General features: G+C 34.9%; 4 protein-coding genes and 1 pseudogene across 6 annotated transcripts; 1 reads left to right on the forward strand and 4 right to left on the reverse strand.

Annotated features, from left to right (window-relative positions):
* Positions 1-1,700: 1,700 nt before the first annotated feature.
* On the reverse strand, positions 1,701-3,601 carry LOC114713551 (uncharacterized). 3 transcript variants are annotated; one of them, XM_028898228.1, is made up of 3 exons: positions 3,489-3,601; positions 2,184-2,392; positions 1,701-2,074 (listed from the first exon to the last, which is right to left on the reverse strand). In XM_028898228.1, the coding sequence occupies exons 2-3, from the start codon at positions 2,370-2,372 to the stop codon at positions 1,979-1,981; spliced, it is 285 nt and encodes a 94-aa protein (XP_028754061.1). In that variant the 5' UTR covers positions 2,373-2,392; positions 3,489-3,601; the 3' UTR covers positions 1,701-1,978. The 3 variants fall into 3 exon arrangements, with proteins under 3 accessions (XP_028754061.1, XP_028754059.1, XP_028754060.1); XM_028898226.1 differs by having other exon boundaries at positions 3,446-3,601; XM_028898227.1 differs by having other exon boundaries at positions 2,184-2,404; positions 3,446-3,601.
* Positions 3,602-4,291: 690 nt separating this feature from the next.
* On the forward strand, positions 4,292-6,639 carry LOC114713553 (pentatricopeptide repeat-containing protein At4g31070, mitochondrial-like). Its single transcript, XM_028898230.1, has one exon. The coding sequence runs from the start codon at positions 4,292-4,294 to the stop codon at positions 6,095-6,097; it is 1,806 nt and encodes a 601-aa protein (XP_028754063.1). The 3' UTR covers positions 6,098-6,639.
* Positions 6,640-7,858: 1,219 nt separating this feature from the next.
* Positions 7,859-9,031, reverse strand: LOC114713550 (protein FLOURY 1-like). Its single transcript, XM_028898225.1, has one exon. The coding sequence runs from the start codon at positions 8,952-8,954 to the stop codon at positions 8,013-8,015; it is 942 nt and encodes a 313-aa protein (XP_028754058.1). The 5' UTR covers positions 8,955-9,031; the 3' UTR covers positions 7,859-8,012.
* A 3,875-nt stretch (positions 9,032-12,906) lies between these two features.
* Positions 12,907-15,081, reverse strand: LOC114713554 (L-type lectin-domain containing receptor kinase IX.1-like). Its single transcript, XM_028898231.1, has one exon. It carries the CDS (start codon positions 15,079-15,081, stop codon positions 12,988-12,990), a length of 2,094 nt encoding a protein of 697 aa, XP_028754064.1. The 3' UTR covers positions 12,907-12,987.
* A 2,655-nt stretch (positions 15,082-17,736) lies between these two features.
* On the reverse strand, positions 17,737-19,540 carry LOC114713556 (L-type lectin-domain containing receptor kinase IX.1-like; annotated as a pseudogene).
* Positions 19,541-20,669: the final 1,129 nt, after the last annotated feature.

Consider the following 20,669-nt stretch of genomic DNA (forward strand, 5'->3'; position numbering starts at 1 on the left):
TGTATCATATATGTTAAAAAGAATTAAAGATTTTATTCAAACATGAAATATTATTGGTTATCTTTTATATATCTCATATTTCTTAGTTAATTTGGATGGTGGTATATTATTTAGGCGGCATGTGATATCTATATAATATATAAAAGCAGGGGTGCAAAGATGAAATTAGGTGCATCCTATAATTCTAATGTTGGCAGACTTCACCACGTAAGAAGTGTAAAATTTTTGGGAAAAATTGTGTAATGAATTGAAAATGCCAAAAAAAACCCAACGTCATTTACTCCTCATTTTTGCAAATTGATTAGTTATTAATTTGTTAGGGTGGTAACTCCCCAATTACATTAATTTAGATTTCAAATCATGTGAAATTCAAACGTTTGAAGCCATATCTCAATTTTTGTAACAAATGTATTGCTATAATTTGTATTGATTTATTTATATTTAATTACTTACATTGAGGGAGCATTTTGACTTAGGGAACACACAGATACATTAACACATAAAACACGCTTCTACATAATAGCACATGTTTGGATCCGTGACCTAGGTAGGTTGGTGCCACTAGAACCGAAGGTCATTAGCGTTTCACTCTTTTCTCCTTCTCATGAAGCGTTTAGGTTTGGGTTTGTGTTGTAATTATTGAATTCATTCATCTGACACTCCAAAGCCAAAATTAAATTTAATGTATTACGGGTCAGTTGGCTTTATTTTGGATGACCTTTGGTTATTTTAACCGACTTTCGAATCCAAAAAGCTAATTGAGCCCTAATGATGCTTGGAATGGCTTTGAGATTAAATAGCCCTTTGGCCAAAATAAGTTAAAACCAAAACTGATTTTTGGAGCTTTTGACTTTCTCATAAAAGTGGCCTTTCATTTTAATATATTGTCGAATTAAGTTTATATTAAACTGACCAAAAAGTATCTTCATGTAAATCACATTACGATAATTAAACTCACTTTTGCACAACATATTAATCCAAACAAGCCTTGCTAACAATTGGCTTCCTTTCCACAAAGATGCATAAGCTGGATTCGACATGGCATTATTTAGGACATTCATAACACCCAACTGAACAACTAGTCAACTAGTCATAAAGCATCGTGTCATGAAACGGAATTGGATTCTCTCCACTACCCTTCCTATCCTCTTTCCCTCCACTACCCTCTTTTTCTCTTCACAACTATTGGATCAAAACTCCAATGGTCCAGATTTAATATTTTATAACATTTTATCAAAATAAATATTATGATAAAAAATAGATAAATAAATTTAAACTGTTAAAATCTAATCTGAACAGTTCATAACTATAGACTGTTATTATAGAGCAAATTTTTTTTAGTACAATTGTAAACTGTTCAGACTAGATTTTAACAGTTTAAATTTATTTTTTTTAATAACATTATTTTTATAAGATGTTAAATTTGGACCATTGGAATTTTGATCCAATGGTTGTGAAGAGAAAAGAAGGGTAGTGGAGGGGAAGAGGATGGGAAGGTAGTGGAGAGAATCCAAGTCTGTCATGAAACTGCTCACTTCTCAATAGCAAGACACCGGCTTGTTGAAATTAAACTATACTACCAAACTAAGCAAACCTCCAATCCCCTTTTTTTTTTTTTCCTTTTGTAAAAACCTAGCACCCAATTCAACATTTGACATATTGAGAAATGTAAATATAAAAGCAAGCAGGGAAGGAGCACATAGCTGGCAAACCCAAAGATGAAGCTGCTTCAATTTACTTTTTGGTTTTAAACAGCTTCCCAGCATTTAACTGTACTAGATTAAGAGACTTATACATTGCATAAAGTCTAAAAATGAAAGGTACCACTCATGTCTAATGAATAGTATTGCTCTCTATGAATTTTTTTAATATAATCTCTCCAACTTATAATTAAAGTCTAACGATTATTTGTTTCTAATTTGTCCAGAAGTAGGATATTTATATATAGTCCAAACGAAAGGGTCAAAAGTCTTGGATTTTACTCTTGGACGGTTGTCTGAAGAGGCAGAGAGCTTTCAACTTCTTTGGCAACATCAGAGTTCCTTTGTGCAACAACTTTGGACAAACCAAACATCTGAAACGATCCATAACCACACAATATCATAAGACAGTTCAAAGGCAAAACCAGAAGGTAATGCAAATATACGAGAGTTCCTGAGGAAAAAAGCTTTCTAGAGTCAAACCTTTTGAATGGTTTTCTGAAAGCAAGTCTTGTGTTCTTCCATAGAAGCATTGACAAACTCATCAATGTGATCCTTCACATCTTCCCAAAAAGTAGCTTGCTCATTCTTCTTCTTTCGACACGAGGGAACAGGTGAGGCTGTAGCAGCCGATGAAGTCTGCCTCTCCTGTTGGTTCTTCGGAGTATCCATGCCTCTAAAAGACTCAATACCTGAAAAGTTATCTCAGCAACGGAATGATCATCAAGAAGTTGAGACAATGTAAGACAGCAACACCTTTTATAAAGGAAAAATTTCTGGGAAATCATGATTCTTGATCATCATTTCAATTTTAGAATTCATGTGCAACAGAAGGGTGAATAATAAGCTCAGTAAAATCAAGCATGTACCTGCTAATTAACAAGTTTATTTGATTAAAACAAAAACTTAGTCAGACCAATCAAAGGAACAAAAGAGCACCAATCAAGCAAGAAATGAAAACAGCGTTCCTGTAAAATAGTTTAACAAGTTTATTTGATTAAAACAAAACCTTAGTCAGATCAATCCATGGAACAAAAGAGCACCAATCAAGCAAGAAAAGAAAACAGCATCCCTGTAAAATAGTTCATGCTTATTCTAATGCATATGCTGATATCCAGCTCAAGCAATCAAATGTAGTTCTGTAATTTCTTACATCCACATCCACAGGTGACAAAACGGAGTTCTCATATAAAAAGGATGAAATCACAGATGGCATATACAATATAACAATGAACTTATAATGACGATAACAACAAGAAGCTTTATCTGATTAGGTGGAGTCGGCTACATTGGTTATATTGTCAGCAACCGTTGGATGTATTGTTAGCAAGACCTATTTCAAAAACTTCACTAAGTGTCTTTTTTTGGCCTTACAAAATATGAAGCAGCTGGTATGTCCTTCTGTCCAGTAACCCAAGAAGGATTATGGTTGTGTTAAATAGACCCAACTTAAAATTAATTTCGTCGAAAGGAGAAGAAGGTTGCAGTATGATGCATCGAAGAAGTTGAACGCATTGAAAATTAATTTGCATACATGGAACATTAAAATGGTTACACAGATTGAAAGAAACAAATTATTTGCAAAGAAGAAGAAGAAGAAGAACAAATTTGTACAGCCGAAATCAGCAAATTGTCCTCTCTTACGAAAATCTCTGCTCACAGATGCAATAGCCAAAGACAGCAGCTATAATCGCATTGTTGAAAGGTTCGATGACAAGAGAGATTCAGATATATGAAAGGCGAACCTTAGAAAGCAAATAATTTCCCTTCCTACGCACACTAACGCACCGGTATTGAATCGCTTCTGTATCCGCAGTCACCTCCGGCGACGAATCCCACTTCTCCGTCAAGTATCTGTCAACGGCGACGATTCTGCCCCGAAACCGAACTTCATTAGGCGTTCTCCCTCAAATATTGGGCCTGGGCCGCCTAGTGACCAATTAATTATGAATTTTAAGTAGCATTTACGCGAGGATAAAGGTATGCACACAGCAGTTGGAAGTAATTATTTTAAAATATTTTACAATAAATCTGGTATTTTAAAATATTTTTTTTAAGATTATAAGTATTATAAAATATTTTTTAATACATTCAATACCTAAAATATTTTAGATGCACCAAAAAATATTTTTTGATACATTTAACATCAAGGCAAAATAGATATTTAAGAGTGCTAAAAGCATTTGAAAAGTATTTCAGAGTGCTAGATATATCATAAAATATTTTAGAGTGCTAGATATGTATGAAAAAATATTTTGAGATGACGAATGTAGCTTTTTACATGATTATAAGACTATGAATTATGAAATTGATGTCCTTTAATCTCTGAAAATTAATTATTAAAAGGATAAATCTCAGATAATATTAATTTTCAAAAGAAATTTCATTTTAAATTTTCAATGTTTAAAGTGTATTGGAACTTCTAACTGGAAAGAGAATCAATTTTATGTCTAAAATAATTGCTATATCATCTTTTCAAATATCATCAGGTAAAATGGAAAAACCAATAATGCAACTAGAGCAAGAATTATTAGGACACCTGATCAGAAATTGGAGCAGCTAACGGCTATGCATACACTGAATCTTCGCCGATGAAGCTAACATTGCCACTTGCGCAACTTGTAACTTCCTCAGCATCATCAAACCATATTAAAAGTTTGGTTTCAAAGGGTCTTTATGACCAAACGCTTGAGTTCTACAAGGAGCTTCATGTCGATGGCTTCTACGCCATTTCCTCTGTTCTTCCATCAGTCGTAAAGGCATGCTCTTTCGCACAGTGTCATGGTTTCGGTTCCCAGCTTCACTGTGGGTTTATCAAGACAGGCTTGGATTCAGAGACTGTTTTGACCAATTCCATCATCTCTATGTACGCCAAGTTCTCAGATGCTCAATCGGCACGTAAAGTGTTCGACAAGATGCCTCACAGAGACCGCCTCACTTGGAATTCCATGATAAATTGTTATTTACAAAATGGGTATGTCATAGAAGCTTTGGAAACGTTAAAGGAGATGTACTCTTTTGATCTTGTTCCCAAACCAGAGTTGTTAGCTGGTTTGTTATCCATGTGCGGAAAAATAGGTTTGAGGATAGGAAGACAGATTCACGGTCTTGTTATTGCTGACAAGAGAATGGAAGAAAAAGAGTCAGTTTTTCTGTCAACGGCTTTGGTGGATTTCTATTTTAAATGCAATGATTCTTTAATGGCTTCGCGTGTATTCAATGGAATGAAGGTGAAAAATGAGGTCTCATGGACTGCTATGATATCTGGGTACAGTTGTGATCAAGATTATGAGAAAGCTTTTGCATTTTTCAGGGCAATGCAGCGTGAGGGAGTTGAACCAAATAGAGTAACATTAATTTCTTTATTACCAGCTTGTGCAGAGCTAGGCCTTGTCAAGCATGGAAAGGAGATTCATGGTTATGCACTCCGTAGTGGGTTCGAATCAGACCATAGTTTTTCATCAGCTCTTATGAATATGTATTCTAAATTTGAGGTATCATTTCATCTTGCTGAGTTAATCTTCAAAAAGTCAAGTTATCGAGATGTGGTGTTATGGAGTTCAATGATCGGCAGCTATTCTCAAAGAGGGGATGGTTATAGTGCCTTGAAGCTTTTCAGACAGATGATGTTGGAGGGAATTGAACCAAACTCTGTGACAATGCTGGCTGTAGTTTCTGCTTGCACTGTCTTATTTTCTCTAAGGCATGGTTGTCGAATCCATGGCTATATCTTGAAACTTGGCTTAGATTCTGATATCTGCCTCGGCAATGCACTCATAGATATGTATGCTAAGTGTGGTTGTTTTCATGGTTCACACAAGATATTCCAAGAGATGCCGAAGCAAGATTCACTTTCATGGAGTACTTTGGTCAGTGCCTATGGCCTGCATGGATGTGGTGAAGAAGCTTTAAAACTTTTCTATGATATGAAAGACAAAGGAGTGAAGCCAGATTCCATCTGTTTCCTTGCTATTTTATCTGCCTGTAATCATTCTGGCCTTGTAGCTGAGGGAAAGAAGTTATTCAAACAAATAAGTGAAGATTTCAAATTACCTTTAACGATAGAGCATTATGCATGCCAAATTGACCTTCTAGGAAGGTCAGGGAAGATTGAAGATGCTTTGGAGATATTGACAATGATGCCAATGAAACCTAGTGCACGAATTTGGAGCTCTCTGGTATCTTCTTGTAAGCTTCATGGAAGACTGGATATTGCAGAAATGCTGGCCCCACACCTTATAAGATCTGAACCAGAAAATGCTGCCAATTATACCTTGTTGAATATGATTTATGCGGAACACGGTCGTTGGCATGATATAAAACAAGGGAGAGAATTCATGAAACTCCGAAGATTAAAGAAATGCTATGGATTCAGCCAAATTGAGGCAGGAAATTAGATGTTATGAAAACGATGTTGTGGAACAGCTCTGAATTCTTTCATGCAGCAGGCGGGAGCAGACTATAAAATGCCCGTATTAAGGATAGCAAGAAATGGTGCTTTAGCGATGCAAAAGACTCTCATCACCATCTGTGGTGGCCCTATGTAAAATTCATCACTATCTGCAGTGGCCCGCGGAGTTATTATGGATGAAGTTATAGAAGCTGAAACTACCAAAAATAGGTGTGCCAGGTAAAGTCCCATATTATTCTAATTCTCTGTATCTGGAAAGCTGGAAATCAAACTGTACATTAAGGAGATTCAAGCAACCACTTTAGTGACCTTGTGGGCATATTAGAGACCGGTCTGATGTAGCTGTACTGACAAGCAGACCAAGGTGGCTATTCATAATTATAGTCCTGCGACAGGAACAGGAGGCTGGACCGTAAGAGTTTGAAGAAAAATAAGATTAAGAAGCGAAGCAAGTTACTCATTGAGGCCCTTTTTTGGGTAATTTATTGGGGTCAGATTTAATGATAGTGTCGTCAGGTCACTTGGGTGGCTGCCAGATTCCAATATACAAGGAGAGATAAGCGTTAATGCCGCTATCTGGAAAAGCTCTATGGTGGGATCTGTGAGGAACAGGATCTTTTGGGTGTTGGCAGTTCAGACCTGAATATGGCGTGCTTCAACAAGGGGTTCATCACTTACTTAAATAAGTCTCGGAAGGAGATCACCAGTCTTGGAAGGAGATTCACAAGTGTTAAAAATAATTCAAGTCTAATGGTAACGTCAATAATTTTTGGAATCCTAAGACAATTAGTTCCGATGTTGGTGTGGTCTTTTAACTTTTTCTAATAGCAAAAGTTGATTAGTTTATGTTTATCAGGAAAAAAAAAACGAGATGTTGCTATATCTATTCGATATATTTCTTTTTTCAATCAATTAGATGCTGGGCCCCATGTTTCAAAACGAATTTAAAATGAGTTGTGACTTATAAGTAGTTTGATGTTTTATCATATATTTTACATTTATGTATTAATATTAACTTATAAGAGACGGAGGAAGATCAAGAAGAACATTTAATTAGGTTATTGAACGAGACTTTTTAATCAATAATACATTTAAAAATTTGGCTGTTGATGTACTACAATGGCGTCATGCGATCAATGTAGTCTTATCCCACTAGATGACATAAAGCTTGTTGTTATAGTATTAATATTGATACCTCACTTTGGTTTAAACTTGCTTTACTCCTTTCTAGAACTGAATCTAGCCTTGTTTGCCGGAGTTCAAGATGACATGTCCTTCTAACAATAAACTGAGACCACGTTTCTTGCAAGAGAGATGAAAAAAAATTCATTACGTATCAAGCCAACCTTCAAACCAATGCATAAACATCTGTTAAACGAGTCTCGCAGAATAAAATTGTGGTAGCATATTGACATGTTTGTTCATGATGGTCTTTTATTGAATACATGATAAAGACGTTGTAATTCATTATCTCACCGCTTCACAGTCACTGACAGAGTATATCCCGCTATAAGAATTCCAATTCTTCTCCCAGCTTTCACTTGTTTTGAACGTTAACTTATAGACACATAGTCATAGAAGGCTTATATATTGCTTGATGGAGAATCTCAAAAATCAAAACATAAGTGACTAGCATACTCGCTGTGTGAAGTGCTTCAGTGAAATCCATTTACAAAGTTGAGATCAATTACCCATGAAAGGAGAAGATATGAAAAAGTTGTCACAAGAGAAAAAAGTATATGACAAATTTATATAAGCCTCCTCTATTATTAATGATCGCTGTTATGAGTAAGTACAATATACATTTGTGAACAAAAACAGGTCAGAAGAAAACGGAGCTGAATATATTCTGTATAGCAAGAAAACTTCAGTACTTACAAGTTCTGTTATTACATTTCAAGTCAGCTAATTAGTGGGTCATATTGATCATCATCCACAGAGAAATCTGGAAAGGCCTTATGGGCATCATCATCACCGTGAGGCTCTTCAAACTGTTCCATTTCATCTTCATTCACATATTGTCTCATTTTTTCTCTATGCAGCATCAGTTTATCTTCCAACAGACTAATCTGAGATTCGTTTTGCATAATAATCCACTGTAATGATTCAATCACTTCTTGAGCATATTGTTGCTTCTTCTCTGCTATTCTGCGGAATTGATTTGCTTCCATTTCTACTGAACTTTTCTCACTCTGAAGACGAAGAATCATCGCCATTGCTTCCTCTGTTGCTGTTGCAGAAGCTCGCCTTTCTCTCTCAAGCTCTGCATAGGCTGAATCTGCACGCTTCCTTTCAGTCTTCACCAGTTTTCTTAATGTTATTACGTCGATTTCCTGATCCTCATCATGAACTTCACTTTCATTATCGTGTTTCTCTTCAGAGATATCGAAATATGTGTCAGCATCATCGTTGGATTTCGCGTTCTCTTTGCCAGAGATTGATTTGTTTTTGTTTACATTCGGATTCAGAGAAGATTCCAGTGGGCTACACTTCAAATGTGTGATCATCGAGGCACAGACTTCAACGACGCCATCCTTAAAACAAAACCCATTTCTGGGTTTCGATCCGAATTCACTAAGAAAACGCATCAAACCCTTGAAACGCCAACCAAAATGCAAAAACTTCATACACAGCATAAAAATCAATAGCATCGCCAATCCATTGAGAACCCGGAAGAAACTTCCTCGAAGGAAAAACCCAAATCCAGTTTCACTCGCCTTATTCAAAAACTTCAAAATCGAAGCAACGTCCATCACCCAAAACCCCACCATAATTCGGAGAACATACAACTCAATAACAGAGCATACAGAAACCAACACACAGTAACGACCCGGAATCTGCATCTGGCGGTAGGAAATTCCGACAAATATAGAGTGAAAGAGGAAAGGAACGAATCTCCCAAAAAAAAAAGAAAAAAAATCTCAGCTTTTCAAGGCAAAAAATGGATAAGCATCAGCATGAAGTGGGGAGGCTTATGACTAGAGAGAGAGAAGAGATAACGAAGAGTGAGCGGACTGGCGAGTTCAGAGGCGGACAAACAGAGGTGGGGTACATATGATATGTACTACTGTATTACCGTTACATCAAATTATTAAAATTAAATGGCCGTAATAATACTGATAATAAGGAGTAGGTAATAACGTTTTAAATTGTTTCTTTTAAATATAATAGATAGATTCTCTTTATTATTTTCTTTCATAATCAATCAAAGGTAATTTTCTGCCAGAATTTCAATATTCCTAATGCTTGCAGTTACAGAAAAATTTTAGTTATAATTTTTCGCCAAAATTATGAAATCATATCATTAATTATAGTTGAATAACCATGATCTTGTTTTTTTATTTTCAGGGCCAAAATTATCATGGAATGAGTATCAAATATTTGCATATTGTGATATAACTATTTGCCAAAGTGTGCTATTTAAGTTTATAAATTTGTTATAAGCACGACCATTTAAAAGTATAATTGTATCAACAAATCAGTGTGAATTCTGTAATTTGGTATACATTTTATTTTTTATTTTTAATTGATAAATCAACATTAATAATCAATAATAACAAATATAAAAAAAGGAAGTCACAATATTCATAAATCGAAAAATGTAAAGCTTTACTGATCTTTTTTATTCTTTTAATTTGTCTAACTCGTCTCCACATTTTTTTTTTGGGAATAAATAACAACAACAATAGTAAAAGAATATACCATGATAAACCCGTTTTAAACGACTAAGGGGTTCACTGGTATCTTCTGCAATGACATTTGAGAGCATAACTGCATAAGTGATGCGCAATCTTTTTTTTTTTTAATAACATTCTGCTAATTTTTTCCATATTATAAAAGGTTTAAAATTCAAAACAAATCGTCACAAACTATGGACGTAATCTTTTAAGAAAAATCATTATTATGTTGACCTTGTAAGAATTTTTTTTTTAAACCAGTTGTAAGAAAATTATTACTGGTGTCATAAGTAATAACAACGCATGTTTTCCTTTTCTAAGACCACAAATATGGGTATTTTAAAGGGAAAATCCCAGAAAAAGCCTTTGGAATATACAAAATCTCAGATTGGGTCCTTAAATTTCGAAAATGACAGAATGGGTCATTGACCTAATTGTCATTTGTGAAATTAAGGCAAATTGACAATTTTGCCCCTGGCTAAGCAAAAGTGAGTAGTTATTCTCTAAACAAATCTAGGTAACGCTTACACTGTTCTAGTGATTACAAGATTAGTTGTAATAATAAGATACCTGACAATAATAAGATACCTGACTATAAAAAATGAGTAGTTATTCTCTACACAAATATATGTAATGCTTACATTGTTCTAGTGATTACAAAATTAGTTATAGTTAATAACAAGACACCTGACTATGAAAAAGTGAGTAGTTATTCGCTACACGAATCTAGGTAACACCTAAACCCTTATAATGATTCCTTAAATCATTGTAGTGAATGAATGCAAATGAGATCAAAGTTGTCAATTCCTCTTAATTTGACAAATGACACATTGGGTCACTGACCCATTCTGTCATTTTCGAAATTTCATGACCCAATCTGAAATTTCCCATATTCTAAGGACTTTTTTTTTTGTGGGATTTTTCCTATTTTAAACTCAAATATACGCATTACGTAACCAAGAGAAGAAAATTTAAAAAATAAATAAATCTCAAGTCTTGTAAGATACTCCTTCGGTCCTCAATATAAGATCTATTTAACTAATTTGATTAGATTAAGAAAATTAGGTAAGTTAGTTAATTATAAGAAATGTGATACGTTTCTCTTAAAATACCATAATCATCTTTCTTAATACCCCCTCTTCCTCTTCTACTTGATTATGGTTGAGAGAGTATCCATAGAGGTAATTTAGAGAAAACTGATAAAAATATGAGAAATGAATTTTATATTTAGAACCAAAATCAACTCAACAATTAAGTCCTATATTAAAGATCGAAAGAGTACTACCTCCGATTTTTAATATAAGATGTCGTTTGACTTTTATTTTGGTATTAAATATAAGACCCTAATATATTTTGTCTCTCATATTTATGCATTTTTTTCAAAATAGTTCTTCTAATAATAGTAGCTCTAATTAATACACTTAACTAACAAAGATATTTTAGGAAAGACAACACATATTTATTACAAATAACTTGACTTCTTTCTTTAATCTTCTCAAATTAGTCAAGTTAGGACTGGAGGTAGTATATTATACACATAAAAATTGAAGACGGCGGTTAGGTATAGGTGATGTGGGAAGAAGAAGGAGAAGAAGAAAACAATAATCGAAGCTACCCACCTAAAATCTCAACTACTCCTCATTGAGTGAGGTAAAGTATGGTTTTTTTTTTTTTTCAATTAAAAAAAAAAAGATGGGTTTTTCATAAGCAGGTTCATATGAAATTTATTAAAGGACAGCCAGGTGCACAAGGTCGTCCCAGTGAAGGGCCGGATCTTAAAGGCTGATACCGCAGCTTAACCAGTTGCTCTAAGGCTTCCCTTTAAGTTCACATGAAATTTGTATAAAGAAAATTTTTAGAACATCTTAAATATTTACTGCTAAACCCGTTCTGATTTTTTGTACTTCCCTCTAAGAATGGATGAGCATTTTGAATGTTGGTTGATATCTATTGTACGCCTTCTTTTGAGATACTGTTCAATGTCCTTATCTGTAATGAAGTAGAAACTGAACCTACGGTGAGTTATGGAAGAACTGAAACTGTATTGGGAAAGTAGTTTCAGAAATATAGTGTGTCTTTGGTTTAAAGTTTGCCAAACTGAACTGAAATTTGCTTGAAGCTACTCTAATTTGAGTTTACCATTATAAGTTTTACCCCACTAGATGAGATTGGCTACATAGATCAAACGACCTATGCTTTGTCAATTACCAAATATTTGGAGACATGCTGCATAATTAGTTTTAAAATAGTCAGATAAAACTTCTTTTTAAACTTATTAAGTACTTTTCACTCAAATAACTCTTATAACGTTTTTCCAATTGAATCACACAGCTCTTATTCAATATTATAACATTCTCATTAGTTCACAACTAGTTTGTATAATCTATCTCAAATACCTGGATGTTGTCACTTATGGTACGATTTGATTTCTCATTTTTACTTTGAAATCATTCCTAACTTGCCTTCTATCAAATTTACAGTCCATATACTTTATATTACTCCTACTCAGACGGAAACCCTTTGGTTCTAAGGTCCTTCTCCATATTTACATTTACAAAAATAGCTATGGAAATTGAATTGGTGTTCCGGAGGCTGGCATCTTGTTGCTTCCTGTATAACAAGAGCAGGAAACAAGTGGTGAGGAGGGTTGAGATATTGTATTAGTTTATTGCATCGGTACTAGTTAGTTAATCTTGTTTTCATCTGTTTTCTCCTTGTGTTCTTACTGAGCTTATAACCCGCTTCCTCACTAAGAGGTTAGAAAAATAATAATAATAAACCACTAAGCTTCTTTTAACTTTCTTTCTCAGCTACTATCAGGCTATCCGAATCTTATAATCCCCTCCATTGTTTATGCAATAAAAGAGATCATAAGTGATACTTAAGTCTTGGCATTCATTCGCCTAACAGAGTTAGCTTTTCAGAATTCTCATTTTTCTGATGTCAAATTACAGAACTTGGTGGCCGTCCTCACTAAGGCCCAAGTGCTATATTTTGTTCTATATACTTCTTTTTCATGATCTCCCATGAATATTCTTAGTCCTAAAATAGGTTCTAATACTTTCCTCTCAGATAATTAGCTCTCTACCTGCAATTTGCCAGAACTACAGATGAAATGTGAAACAAAAAAAGAATCTCAATTCTCATGTCCAGCAGAAAAGACTACATAAAAGATTATAAGAACAGATTTCGTCTCAATTTAGTATGTATGCAGAATGGGGTCTGCTGGAGAAATGCTTGATTGTGATGAGCCAGTGAAAAAGCCATCACTTAAAGGGAAGGTACGATTGATCCTCGAAGCACTAGTACTTGACGAAGAGTTTGAAGATATAAAGTCACTGATTCCAACAGAATCATTTGGAAGTGCAGGCTTCTGGGATGGCAGATTAGGTAAAGGAGCTTCAAAATTAAGCACCTGAACTACTTGTCTCATAGGAGGCCTTTGAATATGATCTGGATGAGCACACCATAATCCCACCATCATCAACCTCTGCATTTCTTGCTCGTTGAAGTCTCCACACAATCTCTGATCAGCTGCTTCAAGAACACTTTCTCTGCTATGGAGTTCCCAAGTCCAATCCACAAGTAAAACCCGTTCTTCATTGGCACTAAATTGGATTGCTTTTCTCCCACAAGCAATTTCCAAAGCGACGACTCCAAAACCATACACATCAGTCTCTCTACTGGCCTTTCCTTTGGAGATGTACTCGGGAGCCATATATCCGAAGGTTCCTGCTAGATCTGTTCTTTTATACCCTTTTGCATGGTCCACCAGTCTAGCCAGCCCAAAATCTCCAAGTTTTGCGTTGAATTTTGGATCTAACATAACATTACTTGCTTTTATGTCCCTATGAACCACACATTGTTCACACTCTTCATGAAGGTAATATAATGCTAAGGCCAGGCCTTGAGCTATGTTATATCTTTGTTCCCATGTCAAGAGACTTTTGCCTTTGAAGAGATGAGAATCTAAGCTTCCGTTTTGCATGAACTCGTAAAGCAGCATTAAGTCATTGTGCTCATGGCACCAACCGATCAGTCGAACCAGATTCTTATGCCTCAGTTGGCTGATGATCTTGACCTCTGACGCATACTCCTTCACCCCTTGCTTAGATCCTTGTGATATCCTTTTAATAGCAGCATAGCTATTCAATTCTTCTATGAACCCTTTGTAAACCCCACCGAATCCTCCCTCTCCAAGCTTATTCTCTTGTGTAAAGTTGTCGGTTGCTTTGACAAGCTGATTATATGGAAACTTATTCGGCCCTGTCATTCTCTGAAACTCATCTTCCATGCTTATTAGCTCAAAGCCAAAAGCACCAATTCTTCCTCCTCTTCGTCTTCTGGTATTCCAAATTATAAACCAAAATAACCCCATTCCACATATTAAAACACCTCCTCCTATGATCAATGCTTCTATAAGTCCTATCTTGCTCTGATTGTTCGGATCTACGATGTCTAAACTTGAACTGAAGGACCAAGAGCAAAGAGTATGGATCTCATCATGTAAATAACCTGTTGCAGAAGAGAATCCAAACTCAACCCACTCTGGAAGAACATAAGCCAAATTGACAATATGACAGAAATTCTGTTCAATTCTGGAGCCGTTCTCATACCCAATAAAACTTACACTCAAATTGAAAGAACTTGAATTGTACTTGATCATGGCATCGTATTTTCTTCCATCCTTGACAGTGAACCACTTTTTAGTATAACTTGGGTTCAGAGAATTAATATCAATCCCCACATGATCATAAGGAGGATCCAAATCAACATTTGGGAAGGTGTCAAACTCCACAGCCACAAAAGGATGCTGCTTTCTGTAATTTGGATCTTTCAATTGCAGACGACTCACGAGGCCAATTCCGGCTCCATCTTTAGGATCCGGAAGGGGAAAGCCTGGTGCGGCAAGGAAGAAGGTTATGCCATCTCCAAGATTGGTGGTCTTGCCTTGTGTATTGATGATGAAGGAGAAATGGGAAGAAAAATCCGTGACTTTTCTTGTCATCTCATCCCCTGTTGTCATCTCATCCCAAAGATGGAGATTTCCGCTGTAGGTGACTCTCCCTACGCTGTCTTTCTCTAACTTAGTGAGGTTCAGGCATCCATTTTCCCAGTGAACGTCTCCTTTAGGTTCCAATGTTGGATCACTGTTCTTGAATTGTTCATAGTTGAAGGAAAGTGAAGAAACAGAAGGGTATGTGAGAAAGAATAACAGGGTTATGGTGGTAATGAGTTCCAAACAAGGAAGATAATTGGGAGGAAGATTGTTAATGTATTGGCTAGCTGCCATGGTTCAGGAGGCTAATATCCCCACTAGATCTCTTCAAATAGCTTGGAAATGGGAAGAGCTGCAGAAGAGAATTTGAGATTGAATTTTATACCAGGGAAGTGACCAGGTGGTGCATGAAAGAGAATTTGAGTGTGTATCTAACGTGTTATATTGGAAGAGAAATAAAAATTCAATTTGTTAAGCTTCAAAAACGTATTTACGTTAATTGGATTAAAATGGAGGAGTTGCTTATATAAATTGCTCATATCTTTTTTTTAAAAAAATAAATTTATTGAATTAACCCATTTTTATTTGCTTTCTTGATAAACTGCTCGCATCTCTATGTGTTTAATATATTATCTATAACGCAAAATTAATATTTTTATAATAATTTTGAAGTACTAGAAAAATTGGTTTAAAACAATCAAATCAACCGTTGTTTTAAGCATAAAAAAGGGAATTAAAAATGAGTTAACTCAATAAATTTATCAAAATACAAAATTATTGTAGTCTCTACTAATACTCTTATTAAATTTTATGATAACTCTCTCACATGAATTAAGTCTTTCACATTTAATGGTAAGAGTAAATAAGGAAAATAATTCATAGTTTGGATAAATGGGACTCATATTTTGGATTCAGGAAAACTTTTAAAAGGACCAAGACCCATGGTTTGCTTTTCAACCCAAAACTGTGATCAAATATCAGCATTTGACTACAATGTCCCGATAACTACCATACCAAGCTATTAAATTGAGATGACTGGCTCAAAATGTTGCGATTGCCTGGATTGAGACGTGGACTTACTAAAAGTGCATATTAAATATACATGCCCCACATATGCGTTTCACATGTTTCTTTTCAAAAGACTTTTTGATGATGAACTTGGACGGAGATCGCAAAGTGCGGGCCATGTATTTCGTACGTAGGCTTGAATTTTATGGAGGTGGGAGTAAGAGTGAGACTTTAAAATTACATTTGGTATAAGTAACATTTGAGAAAACCCCATAGGAGATATATCTACATTTACTACCTGATAATGCTTTAAATATGATTATTTTCGATAGAAGAATACCTATACTTTAATAAAAAAAAATTCAAGAGAATGTTTATATTAGTTTTATTTTATAATTATTCATAGATTATATGAAGACTTATAACCCTTTAATAAATCAAAATAGGAGTTTGTGAAATATTATATAGGATAATTTAGTAGAAATAATGCTCGACCCCATAAACAATTTTCCAATGCCTTAAAAGGTGGTAGTGTTGTGCAATCCCATCTAGAGAGTATTATGTATTTCCAAAAACTGTTTAATGCTCCGTACCAAATATGTTAAAATAATAAATGCCAATACCAATGCCAATCCCAACCACCTGAATACTTTATGCCGAACGAAGCCAAATGTCTATCAAGTATCAAGGCTGGAGACTTTTTTTTTTTTTTAAATTCAAGTCCTTGGTTGCTACTACCTTTGGTCCTTAATATAAGACTCTGTTTGACTTTTTTTTGATCCTAAATATAAGACTCTAATCTACTTTATCTCTTATATTTATACATTTTTTCCAAAATAGTCGTTCTAATAATTATACTTCTGGTCAATATAGTTGATTAGTAAGAATATTTTAGGAAAGACAACACTTATTTATTACAAATAACTAACTTAACTTCTTTTCTTAATCTCCTCAAATTAATCAACTGGGTCTTATAATTAGGATCGGAGGTAGTGTTTCATATTTTAGCTTCCAATCATCATTTTTTCTCCAAAGTACATAAAATGCAATCCAATTGAATGAAAGATCAAATATCAATCATCCCAAAATTATGTGTCAAGGGAAAATAATATATGTCTTCGTTTTGCCCATTTTACCCCTAATCTCATGCAGTCGACCCCGAGTATGATTAATCATAAAGGCAGCACTTAAGCTCTCTTCAACATAACAAAATCCCCAAACAAGATGCAAAATTTCACGATAAAATAGGGACTTGTCAACTGGATAGAGGCTTCCCCAGCTTGTACGAATGAAAATGGGTTCTCAGGAATTTCTTTTCCGCCTGCCAAACATGTCAAGCCAAAGGAAAATATGCTATTTTCCTTTTCCATTAGCAGATTTTCCTTGTATCAAACGGAATATTAATACGCATATTATGAGTGATCAGATAATGTGTGTCTGCACGTATATATTTATTATGTGATCCAGTAATTAAGAAGCTCAAAACCAGTTATTGAAGTGAGGAAGATTCTTGAATATCCAGGAATACTTATTATGTATCTAGAATATTACAGTTTCCATGTCTGCAATAGTTTCATTAGTTTACTGACATTAATTTGATGCCTAATGAATTTAACTGCCAGTGAGGCCACTGATCTCAGAGTGTATGTTGTTAGGCTCTATCATTACAATTTATGGAAGCAGAATTTGAAACATGTAAAATTGGGCTAATATGAAAGTTGCTTTTCTGGTCAACAATGGAAAGATTTCCACCTGAAATAAGCTCTAAATCTCCCTGATGATTTGGTAAAGCAAGAAGCATGAACTAATTCAGATGTTATTTACTCAAATGAGAAATGGCCATCATCCAACAAATGTGAATTACACAGAAAACTCAGGAATCAGCTTCTAGCGGGGGTACAAAGTTGAAAAATCAGAGGAACGAAAATTTATGTCTTGGTTTTACAATTCAGATTGCTTCATTGAATGTTGAATATATGTTGGAACAGACAAACTTGTTGGAAGACAGGGAAGTGGAGCTTCAAAGTCAAGAACTTGGATTGCTTGTCTTATTGAAGGTCTACTATAATGATCAGGACGAGCACACCAGAGACCAGTAACCATCAAGAGATGAATCTGTGATGTCTCAAAATCCCCATTTAGTCTTGAACCAGCAGCGTCAAGAATCTCCCACTTCCATAAAGACCCCACCCCCATTTCACCATAAAAATTTCATCTTCTGAAGTCGTGGGGTCAATGGGTTTCTTCCACAAGCTATCTCCAAAATGACAGTCCCAAAACTGTATACATCGGATTCCTTACTAGCCCTGCAAAAGTTAAGATATTCAGAAGACATGTAGCCCCTGGTTCCAGCCAAAGCTGAAGCGGTTTGAGACCTTTTTGCATGATCTTCCAGCCTAGCTAACCCGAAATTCCCAACTTTTGGATTGAAATTTGAGTCTAGCATGATGTTATTTGATTTGATGTCTCTATAAATTACAGATTGCTCCTGTTATTCATGTAGGTACAGTAATACTGATGCCAAGCCTTGAGCTATTTTATATCTTATTTCTCAATTCAACAAGCTTTAACTGTTGAAGGGATGAAAATCTAGGCTTCCATTTGGCATGTACTCATAAACAAGCAAAAGTTCTTTTCTTCTGTCACACCAACCTATTAGTTGGACTAAGTTTTTGTGCCTCGGTTGACTTACAATTCTCACTTCTGAAGCAAACTCCTTCGTCCCTTGTTTAGAACTCTCCGATATCTTCTTAATGGCAACATGGGAATTCAAGTCTTTGAGAGACCTCTATAACCAGCCCCAAGTCCTCCTTGTCCTGGTTTCTTATCATCTTTGAAATTATTTGTAGCACTCGCCAATTCAGCATATTTAAACTTTTTGGGACCTGTTCCTATCTCAAATTCTTCATCCATGTACCCATTAAATCCATGACTGTCCTCTAACTCTTCATTGTCCTTCTTCCACAAGCCAAAGGTCACTAATCAATAGTTCTACTTGCCTTTTCTTCTCTGACTGTCAGTCATTTTTATGCTGTCATCTAGATTTGAGCTAAAATCCCATGAATATAAACTATGTATAGAAGATGCATTTCCTGTAGCAGCTGAGAAACCAAAAGTTCCCCCATTCGGGAAGATAACATCTAAAATCAACAATGGAAGAAAGGTGTTGCAGAGAATGGTGCCATTCCCAAAACCAGTGAACACAACACTCATATTTCTGGAACTAGAATTGTAACGAAACCAAGCCTCGCTGAGTTTGCTTCTTTTAATATCAGCCAACCAAGTCACAGCGGCAATTGAACTCAAAGAATTAACATGCACACCCACTTGTTCATTGGGAGGATCCCAGAAATTTGTGTGAATATCAATCTCAACAGCAACGAAAGGATGGTCTATTGAGTTCAAATGGGAATCCCCAAGGACAATTGCACCACCTGTGTGTCATGTGGAAGCTTAGAACCAGAATCTGCAAGGAAAAAAGCAAGCCCATCTCCATATTTACCGTTGTTCAGTGAATCAATCTTGAAGGAGAAATGGGCAGTGAAATATGTGAGGTTCATGGGTTGTAATAAACGGCTCGACCGGTTTTTGTTAATCCCTTTGTGGGTTGGGAGTGAGAAGAATGACAATTTTCAGGGGCCGCTGAACCTTCATAGATTATGCTGCTATCAGTGGGACTGAAGCTAGTGAAGTTGAAGGATAAGGAAAATGCTTGTGGGATGATAATGGACAAGAACATCATTAACTTAAAGATTTGGACTCACTTTTAAGGAAGCTGAAGGCCTTTTGGGTAATGGCAGCCAAAGGATTTGAACTCAATTTGAAGTGCTTACTACTGGCTTGGCCGTTTGCTTGCTGATCTTAAATTAGACTTGATTTAAGGTGCCAATCAAACCACGGAATATTCGGGAAGAGGCATCTGACATCATAATGTTCACTTGCGTCTAAAGTGTTTGTGAAGATTTCTAAGTGGTACAAAAATAGAGGTCATTCATTTTAACAAGCGCTCCCTCCATCTATTTTTTACAAAAAATAGTTGACCAAATTACGGAGATTAAAAGATAGATAAAAAACACCTTACCAAAAAAAAAAAAAGATAGATAAAACTGGTTAAATATAATAATCTGTAAAAATTGTAAATTGTTGCTCAAAATATCCTTGTTTATGGTTTGGGACCGTGAGAGAATATAAGAGAGAGAACAAGAAAATTACTAAAATAAAAAGAAGGATGCTTTGAAAAATGAGATAATAAATATATTGAATATTAAAATGAGTAATTAATGAGAGTATAATAAAACTAATCAAGAACATTAGAGATATCTTGCAAATGTTTTTAATAGAAGGGACAAGATAAAAATAATACTTGTTTCTATAAAGGGATGAAGGGAGTATCTGTAATTTTTAGAATATAAACAGACATGAGGCTTACCATTAGAAAGTAATGTACATTTGTTTAATAAACACCGATGACTCTTTTTGCACCCTTTATAGTACTTCTTTGGTTCAATTTATTAAAAATTTAATATATTTCATATAAAATTTTTAAACTACAGTAGTAACTCTTCGTCAAAATATAACAACTTCTTAAAATCTATCCATATTTGATATATACATCTTTTAAAAAGTATCTATTCATATTAAAAAATTAATAAAGTGACTTATAAATAAGATTAAGAAAAATCTTCTCTCTTTATCTTATAAATAAGATGAAAGGAGTATATTGAAAATCATAATATAGAGCTAGGTGCTCATTATGTATTTAAGGATTCATCATATATGCATCTCTTTGTTTTCTTAACATAGGAGTAGTCATAATTTTTTATCATATATTTTAATATTTATTATTATATTTTTGAACTTTTGATTTTTCATAT

The sequence above is a fragment of the Neltuma alba genome, unplaced genomic scaffold (genome assembly GCF_004799145.2).
Source record: "Neltuma alba isolate B1F8T4 unplaced genomic scaffold, ASM479914v2 tig00011435_pilon, whole genome shotgun sequence".
Taxonomy (NCBI): domain Eukaryota; kingdom Viridiplantae; phylum Streptophyta; class Magnoliopsida; order Fabales; family Fabaceae; genus Neltuma; species Neltuma alba.

Coding starts and splice junctions, on each gene's coding strand:
- LOC114713550 (XM_028898225.1), bottom strand. CDS start 8,954: ATGCAGATTCCGGGTCGTTACTGTGTGTTGGTTTCTGTATGCTCTGTT.
- LOC114713553 (XM_028898230.1), top strand. CDS start 4,292: ATGAAGCTAACATTGCCACTTGCGCAACTTGTAACTTCCTCAGCATCA.
- LOC114713554 (XM_028898231.1), bottom strand. CDS start 15,081: ATGGCAGCTAGCCAATACATTAACAATCTTCCTCCCAATTATCTTCCT.
- LOC114713551 (XM_028898228.1), bottom strand. CDS start 2,372: ATGGATACTCCGAAGAACCAACAGGAGAGGCAGACTTCATCGGCTGCT. Junction 2,075..2,183: donor TTCAGAAAACCATTCAAAAG/GTTTGACTCTAG, acceptor GGATCGTTTCAG/ATGTTTGGTTTGTCCAAAGT.